This window comes from Choloepus didactylus, chromosome 3 (assembly GCF_015220235.1).
Source record: "Choloepus didactylus isolate mChoDid1 chromosome 3, mChoDid1.pri, whole genome shotgun sequence".
Lineage (NCBI taxonomy): Eukaryota > Metazoa > Chordata > Mammalia > Pilosa > Megalonychidae > Choloepus > Choloepus didactylus.
In genome coordinates, this window is record NC_051309.1 from 95,775,629 (window position 1) to 95,800,437 (window position 24,809).

General features: G+C 38.0%; 1 protein-coding gene across 2 annotated transcripts in view; it reads left to right on the plus strand.

The window, feature by feature from the left end:
• The window catches only part of HERC3 (HECT and RLD domain containing E3 ubiquitin protein ligase 3), a 99,694-nt gene that overhangs the window by 51,596 nt on the left and 23,289 nt on the right, over positions 1-24,809 (plus strand). For both annotated transcript variants that reach the window (XM_037830244.1, XM_037830245.1), the window contains 10 exons: positions 190-379; positions 2,170-2,333; positions 2,469-2,582; positions 8,462-8,485; positions 8,574-8,663; positions 9,901-10,071; positions 11,812-11,955; positions 12,880-13,046; positions 15,031-15,097; positions 23,450-23,532. In XM_037830244.1, coding sequence (XP_037686172.1) covers positions 190-379; positions 2,170-2,333; positions 2,469-2,582; positions 8,462-8,485; positions 8,574-8,663; positions 9,901-10,071; positions 11,812-11,955; positions 12,880-13,046; positions 15,031-15,097; positions 23,450-23,532 — 1,214 coding nt within the window. The remainder of the gene's footprint in view (positions 1-189; positions 380-2,169; positions 2,334-2,468; positions 2,583-8,461; positions 8,486-8,573; positions 8,664-9,900; positions 10,072-11,811; positions 11,956-12,879; positions 13,047-15,030; positions 15,098-23,449; positions 23,533-24,809) is intronic.

The following is a 24,809-nucleotide window of genomic DNA, read 5'->3' on the forward strand; positions in this document are numbered from 1 at the left end:
GAATGTGGGCTCTGCATGATAGGTTTCTTTTCACCCATGAGCCTAGATAGACCAGAGCCAGGCTCATAGTAGGTACTCAGTGAATGGAAGCAAGTTGGGAGTCTGTCAGGTAGCTTATGAATTTAGAGGTAAGTTAACGAGGATTTCAGGTATGTTTGAATTCCTCAATACTCTTTTTTTCTCATACAGATCTTAAACAGCTTTGAAAGTTGCCTGATTCCCCAGTTGTCCAGTTCACCACCAGATGTTGAAGCAATGAGGATCTATTTAATCCTACCTGAGTTTCCCCTGTTCCAGGATTCCAAGTATTATATAACATTGACTATTCCTTTGGCTATGGCCATTCTGCGGCTGGATACAAACCCCAGCAAAGTATTAGGTGAATTTGCTAAATTCAATACTGATGGTTTTATACTTTTTTGTTGGTGCGACCACTGGGAATGGCTCTCAGTGCATTGAGGTCCAAGAATTTATTTGTTGCTACTTTAATATCCTTAGCATTTAAACCTTTCTTGCTTTGCTGTTAATTTCTAGCTAACCATATTTACAATTTGAGCAAATTGAACCATTATTTAGATTATTTGAAATGATTCATGTTAGTTTAATCTTGATTTTAAAATATTTACATAATTAGATTATTCAACTTTAAACCTAATTTTTTTTTTCCTCCCACACTTGCTAGTAGTTAATAGTGCCTCAGAAATTAGTGGCCATCTGTCTTTCTTTTTCCTATACCTAATTTAGGGGGTGGGAGTGAAATGAACAGTTTTTGTGATTCAGAAGTCTTCAAAAAAAGGAGAGAAAGAAAATGACCTAGTGGGGACTTACCAAATGTTTGTTTTGTTTTTCTTTTTTAGGACAATTGAGTCCACACTGATTTTTGCAGGCTACGGACACTTTGCTGAGATAAGAACCTTCCGTTCCTCAGTGAATTGGAGAGTGTCTCTCATGGGAGTAGCACCTGAGATGTTTTTATTAATCAAGCACAGAAAGTCTGTCACCTGGCTTTTTCCTTTTTTCAGTTTTTTCCATAACATTTTTTAGGTGTTCATTGCATCTCAGTAACTTCTGCGTTCCAGATGGACTGGGATGTTACTTGAGTGTGGTCTCCCCATGAGTAAGAGACCTGTATTACTGAGGGCGGAGCACTGGCATTTCCATATTGTATCCAACTTTGCAGAAGAGATAACAACAGAAATAATAATGAAAGCACTAGCAGTATGTTAGTATTTTTTTTTTAAGATCAAAATCCCTTTGGGACATATTTTCTCATGTGTTCTAATAGACTATGAGGTAGAGAGATAGCAATCTGACTTTTAAGTTTTGGGTTTTTAATTTTAATTTTTCCAGGTAGGATAACACAAAGAGGTCAGAATTATTCAGTTTTATACTTAATTTATTTTTCCTTTCTAATTATAGAAATTTAAAAGAACACACCAAAGTAAAGAGAACACTACATGTACACATCACCCAACTTGAATGATTATCAATATTTTGCCCTTTCTGTTTTATCTGTTCCCTCTCCCCGTCACCACCTTTTTATTTCTGCTGGGATATTTTAAAGAAAATATCAGACATTATGTTATTTCACCCTCTAAATCTTTCAGAATGGCTGACAAAGCAGAAGCCAATGATATAATCTTCTTGTCTGGTTATGAGAAAGAATTGTTTGATGGGAAACAGAAATAGTATTTTTCAACTAATTTTGCCTCTTGAAAGGAAGGAATGGTTGCCTGCATTGCTTCTAGGGCGTGTCATCACTTGCTCCCCTGGTGCAAGATTTTAGTGGCGGCGTAGAGTAGGTCTGAAAGACTAGGATATATGAATCCTTTTTGGAGTAATACTGTGGCCATCACTCCTGCCCAAAATATGTGCCTTAATGTCTTGTTCATATATAACCTTGGAATTGGACTTGTAGGTTAGCCCTCTGAATGAGTCTTTAAGGAAAAAAATCGCATCACGTTTTATGAAAAAACTCCTGGAATTCTTGCACAGCTGCTGTTCTCTCCAGGAATGCTTTAATGGATTCTTTTTAAAGTTAGTTTTGGGAAACTGTAATTTAGATTAATGTTCATTTTCTAGCTGGAGCGATTTTTAGCTGGTAGGCAGAAGACATAAATACTTGATCAAGATTACATGTTGAAATATGTCTTTTCTTTCTTTCTAAAGATAACTGGTGGTCTCAGGTATGCCCGAAATATTTCATGAAGCTGGTAAACCTCTATAAAGGTGCAGTTGTTTATCTACTGAGGGGAAGAAAGACATTCTTAATTCCTGTACTCTTTAACAATTATATTACAGCAGCTCTCAAACTCTTGGAGAAGTTATATAAGGTGAGCACAGAGAGGAGCCAGAGGGGAGGGGGGTGAATAGGTGGTAGAGTTTAGAAATGTCCTGCTGAGATGTTCTGTGGGAAGCCATTTTCCAGTTGTCTGGATTTTAGTTGTCCTTATTTTGTTCTTCATCAGGTAAATCTTAAAGTGAAGCATGTGGAATATGATACGTTTTACATTCATGAGATTTCTAGTCTCGTGGACATTCAGGAAGATTACCTCATGTGGTTCTTGCATCAAGCAGGAATGGTAAGAATTCATATAAAGCATATCTTTCCTCTGAGTACAAATCACGACAAGAAAAGCACGCTTGAACCCTATAATTTGTCCTTGAATTTGGTGTTTGTATCACATCTGTGCTTTATCCAGGTGACTTTTGCATTCTTGAAACTTTGAAGTGCTTTGAGTGAATATAAATGGTCAAAGGGATCTTAATGGGTAGTCACCCAGAATGTTATAAAGTTTAATTAGTTTCTGTCATTTAAAATCAATCCATAGGTTATGTTTTAAAGATTATAATTTGGTGGCCTTTTTATAAATCAGCTGGAGGAATTTGTGGCTAGGGTCAAGGAAACCAGCTGACAGTGCTCTAGGCTGAGGGAGGAGGAACAAGGGCCAAAATTTCTGTGGAATTGGTTGTATTTTTAATTAAATTTTTATTTGAATAATTTTTTAAAAAAACCAACCCATTACACACAAAAACATGAATTTCCAGCTTTTTTTTTTTTTGTAAAATTGGAAGGTGTGTCAACACTGAGCCTGTCTTTCCAGATGGCACCAATTGGCTAGCGTCTAACAGTGGCATTTTAGAAGAGGCTTGTGTTTGCTACAACCCACACTGCAACTTGATTTATCCCTGAAAAAGATCATTTGCTAATTACCATGTTCTAATAGCCAGCCTACTTCAGGCACCTGTGTCAGCTGCCTGGACCCTGGAGGCCACCTCTGGTTTAGGATTATGCATGTGAAAATGTCACACATCCCTGACCTAGCTCCCCCCATATGTTAGACATGCCATCCAAGGGACTGCAGATTCCGGAGGCCCCTGCCATGCCTGGCTTGTTAGGAACTGTTCAGTTTCATTGCAGACTGGTTTGAAATATGCACAGTTCTTTAGGATGCCCCATCTATGGATTTTGTGTACATTTGGGTTATGTCAGAAAACAGAGTGATAATTTGGTTTTGGTATTGAGTGAAGCCATGTTCAGCAGATAACATTTGAGTTGAGTCCTTGCCAATTTAACAGACTCATCACCACATTAAGGCAATATTTTCTGCTGGGGGAAAGAGACACCTGTTACCATCTCCAGGGGAGCAGTCTCACTTCACAGAGGGTAACAGCATAACAGTGCCTGTCACCAGGTACGGCAGTCCCAGGATCCCATCCCAGTCCATAGTTTGCAGGTGTTGGGGTCACCAAAACCAGGATGACTCACACATGCACTGGTTGGAACAACGCTTTACTCATACAGAGAAGAGACAGAGCTGGGCCAGCTTCAGTAGCGGGTATTGGGTCCCCTGGACCAGTGGGTCTCTGTCTGTGGCTGATGCAGGGAGAGGGTCCGTGCGAACTCCTCATACGTCACACGTGTAGGACCCTATCCCCTCCCCACTGGGAATAGATATAGCAGTGGGATTGCTTATCTAAGCAGTTCCTGGGAAAATTTATATGTATTCAGGGCAAAAAGGGAAGGGATGTGTGGGCAGACCACTATTTGCTATGGGACATTTTATGTCAAGATGCCCTAAGAAAGGGAGTCAGCCCACATTCCCATCCCATCCCATCCTAGAAGCCAAGGCAACACATGGTCCCAAGCACAGGGGTCATTTGTGGGTTTCAGGGAGAGGTGGCAGGCTGTGCTCAGACCGTCCCCCTCCACATTTTTGCTGTAGAATTTTTGGAGCACATCAATGGTATCCCAAAGCAAGGCATTTAAAGGGGTCTATTTAACTAAATAATCAAGATTGTTTTCTTTGCCATATAATAGATGGTCAATGCCAGATGTTGTATTTAATAAGATTTTATGATTACCTTGAAAAAACAAAAGTACTTTTTGATAAAAATTAGTTAACATGGGAAACTTAACAGGGAGGCTAACAATGAACTCTGCTTTGAACTGCTAATTTAGAAATTGCAGAAAGTTAAGCTTTTCTTTTTTATCAATTTGTGAATGATTGCTTCTTGCATAATAAAATGTTAGAGCTCAAATAAGCCTTTTGAATTATTTAGGTCAACTGCTTTGTTTCCAGATGAGGAAACAGGCCCAGAGAAGTTAAACAATTTTTCCAGCAATTCAGCTAGCTATTATAAAAGCTAGTTCTCCTGACTTCTCATCTACTTTTTCTATGACTTGATGCTGAGTAAAATAAGTCTAGTGAGCCCTAATTCTTTTTTTGTCCCTGAAAAAAGAAGTTGCTGGTGTTAAAATCTGGATTATTGTGATTGTGGTCTCTGAACTGAGGTGCTTAAGTGAACAGCTTTTACAATTTTTCTATGGTTCCTTTTTTTGAAAACTTGATAAGGAAATATAGATCTTGAACAAGAGATGGTGGTCTTCTCGTCAATAATTGTTAGTAATTATCAAAAGAGAAGATTAGGTGAAATTACTGTGTGAACTTTTGTGATCTCTGTAGATTCTTTTCTACTGTGTAAGGTACAATGCTATTAGAAATCAAAGTTTAAATTTCTTGATATCTTGGATTTTCACTTTTATATATAAGTTTGTGTTTATTTTACCCACTTATAAGTGATAGTAATGAACAGTGAGTGTTAAATTGTTTAGTGTGTTACTAGCCAAGTCAGTATAACATATGCTCCAGTCAAAAAGAACTGGGTTCAAGTCTCAGCTCTGGCTTACTAGCTGTGTGACCTCAGGCAAGTTGCTTTATTCTGTAGGCCTGGTGTCCTCAATTGTAAATGAGACTTATAACAGGATTGAGAGAATTAAATTGGATAAAGCATGTAAAGGCCTTACTTAGCAGAGTGCCTACTTCCTAGCATACTATTGTATGCACTCAATTACAATTTTTCAATAAACAGTTCTTGAGCAGCTAATGTATGTCATGAACATGTTAGTACTGGGGATGGAGACATGTACAGATTCTGCTGTCTGTCTTTGTGGAGTGTTTAGTTCAGTGTAGGAGTCAGCAGTGAAAAAGGAATTAAAAAGGAATATAACACGTATGGCCAATGAGAGGTGTGTACAGAGGACTGTGAAGCACAAAAGGTACATTCTATGGTGGATGTTTTTTGCCTGTTTTTTAAAGAACGGGGTAGAGGTTTGTTTGTTTAAATTAATAAACTGCAGTCATCTGCACTTGAAAACCTAACAGCATATAGAGTGATATCATGAGTTCTCATAGAGGACAGCACAAGTGAGGAAACGAGTGATGCAAAGTAAATGCTTCAAAAATAAAAGCTAGAGAAAAATTCACATCTCACTGCATATGTGAAAGAAGACTCAGCATATGGGGTGGTGTTTTGGCTCCAAGTACTCATACTGTGCCTTAGATTCAGTGGTGGTGGAGAGCCAGATCTGCCTGTGACAGGTGCAGAGACACATGGTGCCAGGCAGGCTTGAGGGCCGAGGTGGCCGTCTGTCCTCCAAGCATCACAGGTGCTGATGCTCTGCTTCCTTTCCCCAGTCACAGCCACATTTAGGAAATGTTGACTGGGATTTGAAAATATATATATTCCTAATTCTCCAATTCTGTACCATTGACTTATTCATTGCTTCTATTTCAAACATTTTAAAAAATGAATTAAGGTCACAGTGCAGTCTCATTTCAAGCAGGGATACTTGAAGTATAGGCTTTGTCCATTTGTATTTGTGAAACTTGTTTTGGGAGAATGGATGACCTGGGGCAAGCAGCCTGCCAGGGATGGCTACCTATTATCAGGTCATACACGTCTTTCTAGGTTAGGGATGATAGTAGTGGAGCAAAATCATGATACTGCTGTTTCAGTATTTATTTCATAAAATGCAGAAATGCTAGTCTTAATACCATTTCTAAAATGTGTGGCATTCATAAAAAATCAGTGAAATTAAATTAGTCTTTCAAATACAAAAATTCATAGACCTATAAAAATGTATAGGTATATAAGGCAGACCTTCATATAGGTCCCTCCTCTGCCTTCCTTAGAGCTGGCACCTTGGTCTGGTGAGGCTGCAGCCCCTTCCTGCTGCCTCAGTGGGCCCTGGGGGCATCTTCTAGACCACTACTCTGGGCAGCATCTCTCTGGTCTGGCTCTGGCTCCTAACAAGCATTTTGAGATTTCTTTCCAGACAGCCACCCAATGGAGAGAATAGTTACTCTGCCCTCAATTTAACTCCTCTGCTTCTCCAGTAAGACATCAACCTGCCTCCAAAAAAGAGTCCTTCCACCTGGTCTACAAGCGTCCTCTCTGGGGGTGGGGAGGAGGCAGGGGCGATGGAGGGACTGGGGAGTTGCAGAAGGTGGGTGTTAAAGGAGCTCTAGGCGGGCTTGTGGTGGGGTTGCAGGGAGAGGGTGGTAGGAGAGAGTCAGAGAACAGGAGTGGGATGGGAGACAGCCAACAGAAATGGACAGAGCTGCTGATACCTGAAAAACTGATGCCAACAAAATACCCATACTTAGAATTTTAGACATCCTGGGACACTGTAATGCCAGCAACTATTGCAGTCACTGCCATCACCATTGCTGGAGTCACTTTTATATTTGAAGTGTTCACAACATTAACTTGCTTTATATAACCAGCACACATTAAAGATCTTTCTTTTCTTTTGAGCATAAACATATAATAGAGTAAATTAATGTATTCTGAGAGGAAGATTAGAAAACTGAATATTTAGTCCCCATTTTCAGGATGCTCATAACTTTCTCAGGTACCTAGATTAGGAGATACCTTAACAAAATTATATTTTATGGTTTGTTTGTTTTTTGTGTGTTTTATTTTTAGCAATTTCGATTTGTAAATTCAGAGTGATTAGGTATGTAGGTTTGTGAGTCAGATTGACCTGGATTATTTATGCATGATACTGTACCTTGTGTCACTGGACTGGAGTTAGCGCTGCAGATTAGTGCTTCTCAGTTCAAAGAAGTGTTCTAGGATACCTAAAAGAACATAGTTCTGAAGGAGTAAAGGGGTAGATTTTAATGAAAATTGCTTTTAAGTGATTTTATTGAAGTATGAACAGACCCAAAAGGAGGTATACACTTCTTATGCATAGCATTTATAAAATCGAAACTAATTTAAAAATTAATTGCAAACAAAACTCTAAAATCAGTAAAACACAGATTAGCCTCACTGATTTCATGTGATGAGCAATAACATCTTATTGCAACCAAGCTTCACTTGCATTGTGGATTAGGGACTAGCTGCTGCCAGGCCCAGGCCCTTGAGTGCCACAGGCCTGGCCATCCTGGGACAGCTCAGCTCTCTTTTTTCCTTTGAATGCTTTTAAACCTTCATTCCTGCCTGGAGCCAGGACTGTACCGGTCTTTTCCTTGGCGCCAATGCATTATTTACATGTTAGTACTGCCTTTTTTTTTCTCATTACCCATGAAAAATTAAGTATTATAATGTGACACCAGTACAATCATTAAAATAAATGCAAATTGTGCTGTAACACACAATTACAAGGAGTTCATTCAGAATGTGTTTATATTTGTTTTATATTAATTTTGTTTGGGATAACATTAAAAATCAAAAAATTTAAAAAGAAATTCATCGAGCACAAACAACCTGTGTCCATTTGGAGGAAGATGTAACATGCCAACAAATAAAATGTAATTTGCATTTTACATGTCACCCAACAAAATTAACCTCTGAAGTCAAGATTGTAAAAGCTCTTGTTTTAGAATCAGAACTCTTAATAAAGAGAATTCCATTAATGCCATGAATTATGGAGAGTTGGTGAAATGGCCTTTAAAGGTTGTTTCAAAATTGTTTAAAATTGTTTTTGTTCTTTTTCTCAGTGTATGTCCATCAAAACTTCTTGTCTATTCCGTCAGCAGTCCATCTGGCCATTCAAATGGTGTTAGTTTGATTGACTGTATGTTTTGCTTTTTGAATTTTATATTTATGGGGAGTAAAAAGTTCAGGTTTTGAAATCCAAGTAAGAGACTTTTTATTTTTCTTTACACAGAAAGCCAGACCATCTATAATACAGGTAAATGATTCTTTTTACATTTACTTATATATTTTTTCAGCAGTATTCTGAAATTCTGCAATATTGCCAATATTATGTTTTATTCTAGGATGCTGTAACACTTTGTTCCTACCCTTTCATCTTTGATGCCCAAGCCAAGACCAAAATGTTACAGACTGATGCTGAATTACAGATGCAGGTACCTTAATTTAAAAATTGTTTATTCTTTTTATTGTCTTTCTCTCATCCTAGATATTCAATTGTATCTTTTCCTGAGGAGAAAAAGTATATTTGGATCAAATTCCATTATAACTCTTAGAATTACTCTCAATTTTATGTTGACTATAACACATACACATGAATGAGCATGTACATAGATCAGGAGTTGGTAAGCCTTTTCTTTAAAGAGCCAGATAGTAGATATTTTAGGCTTTGTGGGCCATACCATCTCTGTTGCAAGTACTCAACTTTCTTGAAGCACAAAAGAAGCCAAAGACAATACATAAATGAATGAGTGTGGCTGTGTTCCAAAAAATACTTGAGGTACACTGAAATTTTCATTTTAGATAATTTTCACATATCATAAAATATCATTCTCCTTTTTATTTTTTCAACCATTTGAAAATACAAAAACCAATGTTAGCTCAAAAGCTGCATAAAATTCTAGATCTGCAGGCTGCTGGTTTGCTGACCCTGATATAGAGAGGGATCATTACATGGGGCTTGCTAATTCTTTATTGATTACAAACTTAAGTTACAGAGATGTATTTAAGAGTAAATTTTAAATATACATTTTTATTATAAAATAGAATTGGTTTTGACAACCCAACAGTCATATCTGAATTAGCAATCCAGTTCCACTAGTTCCTACCCTTGGTGGATATATAACTTCATTCATCTTTCTCTCTCTTCACCTCTCTGTTAGTCTGTTTATCTGGCCTCTCTCCAGCTCTCTGTTCATCTATCCATATATATATGTCTGTTTTCATGGTGATACATCCATCGTGTTGATAATTTAAAGGATTTCCAGAGAAAACTGAATTTTTTCAATGTATAAAAACTTTTTAACAAGTGGTTATTAGGTTTCTTTTCCTGACATTTTGAAAGTTACAGTTTTCATTCACTCCTCCATCATGTTTCTTCAAGGACGATATTATTTTTTATCTTAATCAGTTAGTCTTAATCACTTTCCTGGAATTAGCTATGGATCATATAGTTCATAAATTGTTTTAATTAGTCTCTTTGTGTTTAGATTAGAAGGACTTGTGTGCTATGTAGACATGAATGACTTAGAAAATCTACTATGGAAGTTAAGAGGGAAGACAAGGACAAATTGTAGGTGTTGTCAGCCCTCCCGGGTCCAGAGACACAGCTGGCTGCTTTCCCCACTCCCGGGGGGTGCTCTGACTGATGTTTTCTTGGGTGTTCCCTTCCAGGTTGCAGTCAATGGAGCCAACCTGCAGAATGTCTTCATGCTTCTCACCTTGGAGCCTCTGCTGGCCAGAAGCCCCTTTCTTGTCCTTCACGTCCGCCGGAACAACCTTGTTGGAGATGCCCTAAGAGAGCTGAGCATTCATTCTGATATTGATTTGAAAAAGCCTCTTAAAGTGAGCTTCTTCAGTATATTCCTCTAAATATCTTCATAGGTGTTCCTTAAACACTATTGATGAAGCAGAAAAGATCTTAGTGTAATTGTGAAATGCAGCCATTCATTATTTCTTTCATTCCTTTTACAAGTATTTAATTGCTTCCTCTGTCAAATCACCAAACAGAACATCCCAACATGTCAGGTAAAAATACCAGTGGATTTTTTGAGGGATTATAGGTTTTTTTTGTTTGTTTGTTTGTTTTTGGTTTGCTTCTGCTATGGCCATTGATGTACTCACTCCAGACCTAACAAAAAAAGAAAGCTTTAGCTATGTGAAACAATCAAGCCATCAGCTAGGAGGATTTTGGATGTCAAAGATTTAAGGGAAAGAAAGTAAAATGGGAAAACAGACAAGGTAGTCAAGTCATCTGGGAAACTGTTGGCCTATTTTGGTGCTCATGCTTGGCATCCTGAAATTATTAAATTAAGAAATTGTCTTTCCCCAAGACCCTGCATGTTTATATTACTAATTACTTCATTCTTAAGGCTTAGCAGAATGCTTGGTACATGGTAGGTGTTCAGTAAGTACTTAGTGATGTATTTGAAGTTGTTTAAAGTCATTCATCTTTTCCTTAGAAGACTTTCATATCTCTACCTCCAATCCTGTTGTAAACTACAGTTTCAGAAATGTTAATAGGCAAGAAACTGAACTGACTGCCACAATGTTGTCACCCTTTCCAAAATTTCCAACTAGTAACTTCAGTACCATCAGTCTGCTTTGGAGTTCTCCCTAGAACTTCTGGGATATATATATTTTAATGCAATTTTTTGCGATATATTCACACACCACTTATATTTTTGATACGCTTGCTCTTTGGGTTATATTTTTATATGCTTTTCTCTTTGCCCCTATTCTTCATCGGTAATTAAGATGAGGCAATTCTTGCTCTGCAACATGTCTGAATTAAAGTCTTCTGCTGGCATCCTTATAATCAAAGTCCTAGTGTCTGTCCCCCTCTTTATTCTTGTCCTGCTCTAGTCCACCTTGAACATCATCAAGATACACTTTCTTATGCTGTTTTTAGCTCTGTGCCTAAGTCCTTTTCTGTAGAATGGGAGAGCAGTAGTTACCTCTATGCATAAGGCTGTTCTGAGGATTAGGTTAGTAGAGTTTGAGGGCTGGTACATAGTAAACTCTCAGTAGATGTTACTGTGACAACCATTATGCGTCCAGCAGGCCTGCATCAGCCCCTCATAGGACCGTCCCTGTGCCTGCTTAGAATGCCCTCTTCTCTTCATATGCATAAGTTACTTCAAAAATCCCATTGAGAGTAATTTCTTCCAGTAATTTTCCTTTACTCAAGTTAGTCATTGCTTTTTTTCTGTGTGCCAGCACATTTACCTCTCATTTTTATTTGAGTCTTTGAAAATAAAATGTATTCTCTAAATGCTTCTTTGATGTTTGTCTTACTGCCTCTGATAGATGGTAAATTTTTTGAATACAAGCAATAAACTCTTGACCTCCTTTGTATCCCTTGAAGAACCTAGTAAAAATTTGGGTGTCTGTTAAGTGCTTTATTAAAAATTTATACTGCCAGCATGAATCAACAGACTTACCTTGCAGTTTCCACCGAATCAGTATATTCTCTGCCCTGTGTTCCTTCCCTGGTCTTGACTTCGGAAAAAGTCTGCTAAAAAAAGATAAAACTTGCCATAGATTTCCCTGAAGTTTTAATTCTATTTTCACTATTTTTTTAAGGTAATCTTTGATGGTGAAGAAGCAGTGGATGCTGGTGGTGTTACAAAGGAGTTTTTTCTTTTGCTGTTAAAAGAACTTTTGAATCCCATTTATGGAATGTTTACCTATTATCAGGATTCAAATCTCTTGTGGTTTTCAGATACGGTAAGTTAGTGCTGTTACAATTAAACAGATGGATTGGATTAAACTTTCTTTTTGTTGTCAGACCAATTCCCTGATTTCTGACTTAGCAAAGGGGAGCATAACAGAGATAATAATTTAAAATATCTAAATTCTGTATCCAGTCTTCATTTTGTACCTGTTGCCAAGACCTCACAGTGAATTTTGTCAGTCATCATCCCCACATCCATTTCTAGTAGGTAACATCGGGTTTTGTTATCTTTGAAGGTAAAAGGAACACAATGTGATAAAGAAATTGGTTTTATGATCTGTGGAAAATTAGTGGTCAAGTATGTGTTATTTTAAAAACAATGATAATGTGTGTGTGAATACACCCATGCTCACGCACACATTTTATTTTTGAAAATTTGGTAGTAAAGCTAAGTTTTAAAAGCCATTCTAATTTCAACCAGACTATAATTTGGTTCTTTTTCCATTAGAGTGTTTTTCCCTAGATCTGCACAGTCCCAAAAGGTATCACTAGACATAATGTGGCTATTTAAATTTAAATCATTAAAATTAAATAATATTAAAAATTTATTTTCTCACTCATACTAGCTACATTTCAGGTGTTCACCAGGCACATGTAGCTAGTGACTACCATATGGGGCAGCACAGAATTGAATGTTTTTATCATTGCAGAAAGTTCTGTTGGACAGCACTGCTCTAGATGACTATAAGCTGTTCTCTGCATCACCAGATGAGCAGAAAATTCTTAACTTTTTCTACATTGCCTTTTTTGGGGATGATTGAACTTTTGGTGGGGGTGTTTTTCTGCTTTAGGAGTTAACTAAATAGTAATCAGATCTTTATTCTTTTATTATGAAAATATTTTGAGGTAAATAATAGTGTTTTGAAGGCAACAGACATTGCATTTGTTTTTAACATGCTTGCATATGTCCTAAAAAGTGTTTTGTAGAGCACAACTGGTTTCACTTGATTGGCATAATCTGTGGACTAGCTATCTACAACTCCACTGTGGTTGATCTTCACTTCCCATTGGCCCTCTACAAGAAGTTGTTGAATGTAAAACCAGGTTTGGAAGATTTAAAGGAGCTGTCACCCACTGAAGGAAGGTACAAAGCTAAAAGATAGGCAGATTGGTGTGGGAAACTGTTCTAGCAGGAACTGAAGTTTGAGTTTATTGAACAGTATGCTTAGACTCTGTTGTATGTGCTGTGTCTAAGATGTAGCTCCACAGCTACTTGCTGAAAGCGTTGCCTATGTCACTGTGAGGGCAGAGGAAAAAAAAGTAAAAGATGTCACCAAGAGATATAGGAGAAGAGAGTTTTGAAAAGGAAGCCATGTTTAAAAAAATAGCTTGATTCAGAAATAATTCATATACCATGCAGTTCACCCATTTACACTGTACAATTCAGTGACTTTTAGAGTATTCAGAGTTATGCAACCATCCCAAATCAATTTAAGTGTATTTTCATCACCCCAAAATAAACCCCACAACCCTTGGTAATCCCCCCAATTCCCTCATTCCCTCCAACCCTAGGCAACTGCTGATCTACTTTTTATCTCCATAAACTTGCCTATTCTGGCTATTTTATATAACATGTGGTCCTTTGTGACTGGCTGCTTTCACTCTGTATAATGCTTTCAAGTTTCGTCTGTGTTGTAGCAAGTATCAGTATTTCATTTCTTTTTATTGCTAAATAATATGCTACTGTATGTATATACCACATTTTGCTTATCCATTCATTAGTGATGGACATTTGGATTGTTTCCACTTTTTGGCTATTATGAATAATGCTGCTATGAACATTAGTGTATAGGTTTTTGTGGGGACAGAATTTTTATTTCTCTTGGGTATATATGGGAGTAGAATTGCTGGGTCGTATGGTAACTCTTTTTTAAGGCTTTTGAGGAATTGCCAGACTTTTCCAAAGCAGACAGTTTTCCATGTCTTTATGTTGTTCATTTTTTGGCTCTTACCCATTTATTCTTGCTTTTCTCTTTAGTGATTTTTGGTACCATAAGATCAAGTATATAAAAAGCTAGATGTCCTTGGCTTTCTTTAAACAGTGTAACCATTTTGGCTTTAACAGGAGAGAACATTCCCTTTTTATGGAATAAGGGTACTGATTTTAAGATTAAGATGGAGTTGGGGAGGCGTAATCTCTAAGGTACCCTGTGGAAGTGAGACAGTCGCATCTGCAGTAGAGAACTGATACTGAGACACCACAAAGGACGGAAGGGATGGGGAAACAGAGAAGAGAGAATTTAGGAGTAATGTTAAAAATGGCAGAGGAAACCAAGGCAGGATTAGTTTTTTGCTAACTCAAAGAGAGGGCTAGAGAGTGACAGAAGTGTGTGCTATTTACTTTGCCAGCCTGGCTGAGGATTATATATTTCAAGTAGTGATTTTGATTGGTTATCTGGTAGAAGATTTAAATTTCACTCTAGGGGTTTCTTCCTGGGCAACTCAACTCCTGATGGAACTGCAAGACTAAGAGCTCACTTTAAAGAAGAATATGTGACCGAAGTCTAGTTTTAAGAGTATATTCTCTTGGGAGTTAGGATATGATCATTGTTGGCAAAACCTGGCTTCCTTTTTAGAGTACACTTTTCAGTGTTCTTTAGTGTAATATACTGTCTTACTATACAGAGTCTCTTCGTTAACAAGTAAGCTGGTAAGATTTCTAGGGGATGAGTTGATTTTGTGGCTTTTTTATGATGTAAGCATTGCATATGGATGAAGCCAATCTATAGGTCCCTACATAACCATCTCCTCGTATATCTACTTCCAAGCAGTACCAGGGTTAAGAGAACACAGGGTATCAGATATAAACTCAACTTGAGTTTCTTCATAAATCCAGTAGGATTTATCAGTCTGAAAAGGGAACAATTTATGACTGTCTTACAGGTCCACTGCCGTAATTCTTTTTTAAGATGTAGGTGCCTGTTTTACTGTCAGTCTTGATTTATGTTCATTCTAGAATCTTCTTTTATGGTTTTTCCTTGCAAACAATCTGTACATGTAACTGAAGTAAAAATGTTATTACAATATCTTACTTGTCTCTTCTGCTTTCTTGGTCATTCTATGAATAGGAGTCTTCAAGAGCTTTTAGATTACCCTGGGGAAGATGTTGAGGAGACTTTCTGCCTCAACTTCACGGTAAGGATTTACAGTTTACTCATGATTGTGGCTGTCTCTTTCATCATGCTTTCAAGTCATAATTAATGTTAGTTCTTCTCCAAATCCAAGAGCAAATATGGGGGAGGAGGGGAAAGATGGCAGACTGGTGAGCTGTATGTTTTAGTTACTCCTCCAGGAAAGTAGGTAAAAAGCCAGGAACTGCGTGGACTGGACACCACAGAGCAATCTGTCTTTGGGCATACTTCATACAACACTCATGAAAACGTGGAACTGCTGAGATCAGCGAAATCTGTAAGTTTTTGCGGCCAGGGGACCCGCGCCCCTCCCTGCCAGGCTCAGTCCCGGGGGAGGAGGGGCCGTCAGCTCCGGGAAGGAGAAGGGAGAATTGCAGTGGCTGCTCTTATCGGAAACTCATTCTACTGATTCAAACTCCAACCACAGATAGACTGAGACCAGACACCAGAGACTCTGAGAGCAGCCAGCCCAGCAGAGAGGAGACAGGCATAGAAAAAAAACAACACGAAAAACTCCAAAATAAAAGCAGAGGATTTTTGGAGTTCTGGTGAACACAGAAAGGGGAAGGGCGGAGATCAGGCCTTGAGGCGCATATGCAAACCCGAAGCAAAGCTGAACTCTCTGCCCTGTGCACCTTTCCTTAATGGCCCTGGTTGCTTTGTCTATTAGCATTTCAATAACCCATTAGATCTCTGAGGAGGGCCGTTTTTTTTTTTTTTTTTTTTATAAATCCTTTTTGCTTTTTCTAAAACAATTACTCTAAGAAGCTCAATACAGAAAGCTTCAAAGAATTGAAATTTGGGCACGTCAAGTCAAGAGCAGAACTAAGAGAGCTCTGAGACAAAAGGCAATAATCCAGTGGCTGAGAAAATTCACTAAACAACACAACTTCCCAAGAAAAGGGGGGTGTCCACTCACAGCCACCATCCTGGTGGACAGGAAACATTCCTGCCCATTGCCAGCCCCATAGCCCAGAGCTGCCCCAGACAACCCAGTGTGACGGAAGGGCTTCAAATAACAGGCACACACCACAAAACTGGGCGTGGACATTAGCCTTCCCTGCAACCTCAGCTGAATGTCCCAGAGCTGGGAAGGGGGAGCAGTGTGAATTAACAGAGCCCCATTCAGCCATCATTTGAGCAGACTGGGAGCCTCCCAACACAGCCCAGCAGCCCAGAACTGCCCTGGGGGGACGGCACTCACCTGTGACATAGCACAGTCATCCCTCTACAGAGGACCCGGGGTGCACAGCCTGGAAGAGGGGCCCACTTGCAAGTCTCAGGAGCCATACGCCAATACCAAAGACTTGTGGGTCAGTGGCAGAGACAAACTGTGGCAGGACTGAACTGAAGGATTAGACTATTGCAGCAGCTTTAAAACTCTAGGATCATCAGGGAGATTTGATTGTTAGGGCCACCCCCCCTCCCCGACTGCCCAGAAACACGCCCCACATACAGGGCAGGCAACACCAACTACACACGCAAGCTTGGTACACCAATTGGGCCCCACAAGACTCACTCCCCCACTCACCAAAAAGGCTAAGCAGGGGAGATCTGGCTTGTGGAGAACAGGTGGCTCGTGGACGCCACCTGCTGGTTAGTTAGAGAAAGTGTACTCCACGAAGCTGTAGATCTGATAAATTAGAAATAAGGACTTCAACTGGTCTACAAACCCTAAAAGAACCCTATCAAGTTCAGCAAATGCCACGAGGCCAAAAACAACAGAAAATTATAAAGCATATGAAAAAACCAGACGATATGGATAACCCAAGCCCAAGCACCCAAATCAAAAGACCAGAAGAGACACAGCACCTAGAGCAGCTACTCAAAGAACTAAAGATGAACAATGAGACCATAGTACGGGATATGAAGGAAATCAAGAAGACCCTAGAAGAGCATAAAGAAGACATTGCAAGACTAAATAAAAAAATGGATGATCTTATGGAAATTAAAGAAACTGTTGACCAAATTAAAAAGATTCTGGACACTCATAGTACAAGACTAGAGGAAGTTGAACAACGAATCAGTGACCTGGAAGATGACAGAATGGAAAATGAAAGCATAAAAGAAAGAATGGGGAAAAAAATTGAAAAACTCGAAATGGACCTCAGGGATATGATAGATAACATGAAATGTCCGAATATAAGACTCATTGGTGTCCCAGAAGGGGAAGAAAAGGGTAAAGGTCTAGGAAGAGTATTCAAAGAAATTGTTGGGGAAAACTTCCCAAATCTTCTAAACAACATAAATACACAAATCATAAATGCTCAGCGAACTCCAAATAGAATAAATCCAAAAAAACCCACTCCGAGACATATACTGATCACACTGTCAAACATAGAAGAGAAGCAGCAAGTTCTGAAAGCAGCAAGAGAAAAGCAATTCACCACATACAAAGGAAACAGCATAAGACTAAGTAGTGACTACTCAGCAGCCACCATGGAGGCAAGAAGGCAGTGGCACGATATATTTAAAATTCTGAGTGAGAGGAATTTCCAGCCAAGAATACTTTATCCAGCAAAGTTCTCCTTCAAATTTGAGGGAGAGCTTAAATTTTTCACAGACAAACAAATGCTGAGAGAATTTGCTAACAAGAGACCTGCCCTACTGGAGATACTAAAGGGAGCCCTACAGACAGAGAAACAAAGACAGGACAGAGAGACTTGGAGAAAGGTTCAGTACTAAAGAGATTCAGTATGGGTACAATAAAGGATATTAATAGAGAGAGGGAAAAATATGGCAAACATAATCCAAAGGATAAGATGGCCGATTCAAGAAATGCCTTCACGGTTTTAACGTTGAATGTAAATGGATTAAACTCCCCAATTAAAAGATATAGATTCGCAGAATGGATCAAAAAAAATGAACCATCAATATGTTGCATACAAGAGACTCATCTTAGACACAGGGACACAAAGAAACTGAAAGTGAAAGGATGGAAAAAAATATTTCATGCAAGCTACAGCCAAAAGAAAGCAGGTGTAGCAATATTAATCTCAGATAAAATAGACTTCAAATGCAGGGATGTTTTGAGAGACAAAGAAGGCCACTACATACTAATAAAAGGGGCAATTCAGCAAGAAGAAATAACAATCGTAAATGTCTATGCATCCAATCAAGGTGCCACAAAATACATGAGAGAAACATTGGCAAAACTAAAGGAAGCAATTGATGTTTCCACAATAATTGTGGGAGACTTCAACACATCACTCTCTCCTATAGATAGATCAACCAGACAGAAGACCAATAAGGAAATTGAAAACCTAAACAATCTGATAAATGAATTAGATTTAACAGACATCTACAGGACATTACATCCCAAATCACCAGGATACACATACTTTTCTAGTGCTCACGGAACTTTCTCCAGAATAGATCATATGCTGGGACATAAAACAAGCCTCAATAAATTTAAAAAGATTGAAATTATTCAAAGCACATTCTCTGACCACAATGGAATACAATTAGAAGTCAATAACCATCAGAGACTTAGAAAATTCACAAATACCTGGAGGTTAAACAACACACTCCTAAACAATCAGTGGGTTAAAGAAGAAATAGCAAGAGAAATTGCTAAATATATAGAGACGAATGAAAATGAGAACACAACATACCAAAACCTATGGGATGCAGCAAAAGCAGTGCTAAGGGGGAAATTTATAGCACTAAACGCATATATTAAAAAGGAAGAAAGAGCCAAAATCAAAGAACTAATGGATCAACTGAAGAAGCTAGAAAATGAACAGCAAACCAATCCGAAACCAAGTACAAGAAAAGAAATAACAAGGATTAAAGCAGAAATAAATGACATAGAGAACAAAAAAACAATAGAGAGGATAAATATCACCAAAAGTTGGTTCTTTGAGAAGATCAACAAGATTGACAAGCCCCTAGCTAGACTGACAAAATCAAAAAGAGAGAAGACCCATATAAACAAAATAATGAATGAAAAAGGTGACATAACTGCAGATCCTGAAGAAATTAAAAAAATTATAAGAGGATATTATGAACAACTGTATGGCAACAAAGTGGATAATGTAGAAGAAATGGACAATTTCCTGGAAACATATGAACAACCTAGACTGACCAGAGAAGAAATAGAAGACCTCAACCAACCCATCACAAGCAAAGAGATCCAATCAGTCATCAAAAATCTTCCCACAAATAAATCCCCAGGGCCAGATGGCTTCACAGGGGAATTCTACCAAACTTTCCAGAAAGAACTGACACCAATCTTACTCAAACTCTTTCAAAACATTGAAAAAAATGGAACACTACCTAACTCATTTTATGAAGCTAACATCAATCTAATACCAAAACCAGGCAAAGATGCTACAAAAAAGGAAAACTACCGGCCAATCTCCCTAATGAATATAGATGCAAAAATCCTCAACAAAATACTTGCAAATCGAATCCAAAGACACATTAAAAAAATCATACACCATGACCAAGTGGGGTTCATTCCAGGCATGCAAGGATGGTTCAACATAAGAAAAACAATCAATGTATTACAACACATTAACAAGTCAAAAGGGAAAAATCAATTGATCATCTCAATAGATGCTGAAAAAGCATTTGACAAAATCCAACATCCCTTTTTGATAAAAACACTTCAAAAGGTAGGAATTGAAGGAAACTTCCTCAACATGATAAAGAGCATATATGAAAAACCCACAGCCAGCATAGTACTCAATGGTGAGAGACTGAAAGCCTTCCCTCTAAGATCAGGAACAAGACAAGGATGCCCGCTGTCACCACTGTTATTCAACATTGTGCTGGAAGTGCTAGCCAGGGCAATCCGGCAAGACAAAGAAATAAAAGGCATCCAAATTGGAAAAGAAGAAGTAAAACTGTCATTGTTTGCAGATGATATGATCTTATATCTAGAAAACCCTGAGAAATCAACGATACACCTACTAGAGCTAATAAACAAATTTAGCAAAGTAGCGGGATACAAGATTAATGCACATAAGTCAGTAATGTTTCTATATGCTAGAAATGAACAAACTGAAGAGACACTCAAGAAAAAGATACCATTTTCAATAGCAACTAAAAAAATCAAGTACCTAGGAATAAACTTAACCAAAGATGTAAAAGACCTATACAAAGAAAACTACATAACTCTACTAAAAGAAATAGAAGGGGACCTTAAAAGATGGAAAAATATTCCATGTTCATGGATAGGAAGGCTAAATGTCATTAAGATGTCAATTCTACCCAAACTCATCTACAGATTCAATGCAATCCCAATCAAAATTCCAACAACCTACTTTGCAGACTTGGAAAAGCTAGTTATCAAATTTATTTGGAAAGGGAAGATGCCTCGAATTGCTAAAGACACTCTAAAAAAGAAAAACGAAGTGGGAGGACTTACACTCCCTGACTTTGAAGCTTATTATAAAGCCACAGTTGCCAAAACAGCATGGTACTGGCACAAAGATAGACATATAGATCAATGGAATCGAATTGAGAATTCAGAGATAGACCCTCAGATCTATGGCCGACTGATCTTTGATAAGGCCCCCAAAGTCACCGAACTGAGCCATAATGGTCTTTTCAACAAATGGGGCTGGGAGAGTTGGATATCCATATCCAAAAGAATGAAAGAGGACCCCTACCTCACCCCCTACACAAAAATTAACTCAAAATGGACCAAAGATCTCAATATAAAAGAAAGTACCATAAAACTCCTAGAAGGTAATGTAGGAAAACATCTTCAAGACCTTGTATTAGGCGGCTACTTCCTGGACTTTACACCCAAAGCACAAGCAACAAAAGAGAAAATAGATAAATGGGAACTCCTCAAGCTTAGAAGTTTCTGCACCTCAAAGGAATTTCTCAAAAAGGTAAAGAGGCAGCCAACTCAATGGGAAAAAATTTTTGGAAACCATGTATCTGACAAAAGACTGATATCTTGCATATACAAAGAAATCCTACAACTCAATGGCAATAGTACAGACAGCCCAATTATAAAATGGGCAAAAGATATGAAAAGACAGTTCTCTGAAGAGGAAATACAAATGGCCAAGAAACACATGAAAAAATGTTCAGCTTCACTAGCTATTAGAGAGATGCAAATTAAGACCACAATGAGATACCATCTAACACCGGTTAGAATGGCTGCCATTAAACAAACAGGAAACTACAAATGCTGGAGGGGATGTGGAGAAATTGGAACTCTTATTCATTGTTGGTGGGACTGTATAATGGTTCAGCCACTCTGGAAGTCAGTCTGGCAGTTGCTTAGAAAACTAGATATAGAGCTACCATTCGATCCAGCGATTGCACTTCTCGGTATATACCCGGAAGATCGGAAAGCAGTGACACGAACAGATATCTGCACGCCAATGTTCATAGCAGCATTATTCACAATTGCCAAGAGATGGAAACAACCCAAATGTCCTTCAACAGATGAGTGGATAAATAAAATGTGGTATATACACACGATGGAATACTACGCGGCAGTAAGAAGGAACGATCTGGTGAAACATATGACAACATGGATGAACCTTGAAGACATAATGCTGAGCGAAATAAGCCAGGCACAAAAAGAGAAATATTATATGCTACCACTAATGTGAACTTTGAAAAATGTAAAACAAATGGTTTATAATGTAGAATGTAGGGGAACTAGCAGTAGAGAGCAATTAAGGAAGGGGGAACAATAATCCAAGAAGAACAGATAAGCTATTTAACGTTCTGGGGATGCCCAGAAATGACTATGGTCTGTTAATTTCTGATGGATGTAGTAGGAACAAGTTCACTGAAATGTTGCTATATTATGTAACTTTCTTGGGGTAAAGTAGGAACATGTTGGAAGTTAAGCAGTTATCTTAGGTTAGTTGTCTTTTTCTTACTCCCTTGTTATGGTCTCTTTGAAATGTTCTTTTATTGTATGTTTGTTTTCTTTTTAACTTTTTTTTTCATACAGTTGATTTAAAAAAGAAGGGAAAGTTAAAAAAAAAAAAAAGAAAAAAGACAAACAAGGAAAAAAAAAAAAAAAAGATGTAGTGCCCCCTTGAGGAGCCTGTGGAGAATGCAGGGATATTCGCCTACCCCACCTCCATGGTTGCTAACATGACCACAGACATAGGGGACTGGTGGTTTGATGGGTTGAGCCCTCTACCGTAAGTTTTACCCTTGGGAAGACGGTTGCTGCAAAGGAGAGGCTAGGCCTCCCTGTATTTGTGCCTAAGAGTCTCCTCCTGAATGCCTCTTTGTTGCTCAGATGTGGCCCTCTCTCTCTGGCTAAGCCAACTTGAAAGGTGAAATCACTGCCCTCCCCCCTACGTGGGATCAGACACCCAGGGGAGTGAATCTCCCTGGCAACGTGGAATATGACTCCCGGGGAGGAATGTAGACCCGGCATCGTGGGATGGAGAACATCTTCTTGACCAAAAGGGGGATGTGAAAGGAAATGAAATAAGCTTCAGTGGCAGAGAGATTCCAAAACAAGCCGAGAGATCACTCTGGTGGGCACTCTTACGCACACTTTAGACAACCTTTTTTAGGTTCTAAAGAATTGGGGTAGCTGGTGGTGGATACCTGAAACTATTAAACTACAACCCAGAACCCATGAATCTCGAAGACAGTTGTATAAAAATGTAGCTTATGAGGGGTGACAGTGGGATTGGGAATGCCATAAGGACCAAACTCCACTTGGTCTAGTTTATGGATGGATGTGTAGAAAAGTAGGGGAAGCAAACAAACAGACAAAGGTACCCAGTGTTCTTTTTTACTTCAATTGCTCTTTTTCACTCTAATTATTATTCTTGTTATTTTTGTGTGTGTGCTAATGAAGGTGTCAGGGATTGATTTAGGTGATGAATGTACAACTATGTAATGGTACTGTAAACAATCGAAAGTACAATTTGTTTTGTATGATTGCGTGGTATGTGAATATATCTCAATAAAATGATGATAAAAAAAAAAAAGAGCAAATTTGGAACTTATGAATCAAATTATTTTAGTCATAATGTGTTGATTGTTATAGGAATTCAGTAAATATGTTGAATGAATAAATGAATGGTTAATCTATATGCTTAAGAAAATTATAGACACATAAATCCTCTTTATTCCTGATACAGACAAGGTCTTTCTTTTCTAGAGTTCATGTCTTTTCTTCTTGATTGCATTTTTTGGCAACACCAGGTTGCAAGATATCAAAACAAAAGATGTCTTTTAAAATGTAGATGTTTTCTTACTCAGGTTCTTTCTCTTCTCGCAAGAATTTGGGGTGATAATAAGCAGTCTTTAAGCTACATTTGTTCCTAAAGCTTCCTTCAGTTATTTGGGTTCTAGAAAGATAAATGGTTAACAAAATTGAAATATTTCTTTTTTCCCCTCTTGAATATAGATCTGTCGAGAAAGCTATGGAGTGGTTGAACAGAAGAAGCTGATACCTGGGGGAGATAAAGTGACTGTATGCAAGGATAACAGGTCAGTCTGATTTTTAGACTCTGGCAGACAATGCTACTGCTTTATTTTTCTGCAGCTTTACTTTCCTTTTTATACTTTAAACTTTTTATTTTGAAATAATTTCAAAAGTTATAAAACTGATACATACCCCATACAGAGAACTTCAACATACCCCTAACACCCCAGATATCCAGACCCACCAATTTTAACATTTTGCCACATTTACTGTGTCATTCTTTCTTTTTGTGTATGTGTCTACCTATCTGTCTGTCTATCTGTCATCTATCTTCTGAACATTTGAGAGTAGGTTTTATGCATCATGCTCTTTGAACACTCAGTACTTCCAGGTACATTTCCCAACAACAAGGATATTCACATATGTAACCATAAGCACAGTTACACGTTCAAAAAATTTAACGTGATATAAATCTTACAGTCTGTATTCCAGTTGTTTCATACATTCCAGTAATGTCCTTTGATCCTTCTCTCCTCCATTATTAGATCAGTTCTCATCCAGGATCACATAGTACTTTTGTCATTATATCTTTAGTTGTTCTTTCTTTTTTTTTAATTGTGGAAACATATATACTACATGCACTTTCCCATCTCAACCACTCCTAACATACCGTTCAGTGGGATTAACCACATTCACAATGTTACTCTGCTGTTTTAGTTTTAAGACTGAGATTGAATTACATTTTAATCTTCTTCTGCAGAGGAAGTACAGGTAATGGAGCAAGAATTTGCAGATTTTGATGAACTTTTAGTAGAGAGCAAACATCGGACCTCAATTCAGGAGATAACTACTTTAGTTCTAGATCAGTGTCTTATTGGCTTTGACCCAAAGCAAGTCCCTAAACTGTTTGAACTCAGTTTTTACACCTACAAAACAAGTTTAGTAATAACTGACTACCCTTCTACTTCATGGGATGGTTGTGAGAATAAAGTGAGATAATTTATAGGAAATAATTTTGGAGTGAATGAACCCCAGCATCTAGTACAGGGTTTCTAGTATCTAGTCAAGTGCCTGGCACAAAAATGCTAAAAATAGGACACATTTAAAAAATGAATACTATAAAGTTGTTTACTATTACTGTTATTTTACTGCTGAAGAATTTTTTTCTTTTCTTTTTTTAATTCGTTTTATTGAGGTATATTCACATACCACGCAGTCATACAAAACAAATCATACATTCGATTGTTCACAGTACCATTACATAGTTGTACATTCATCACCAAAATCAATCCCTGACACCTTCATTACCACACACACAAAAATAACAAGAATAATAACTAAA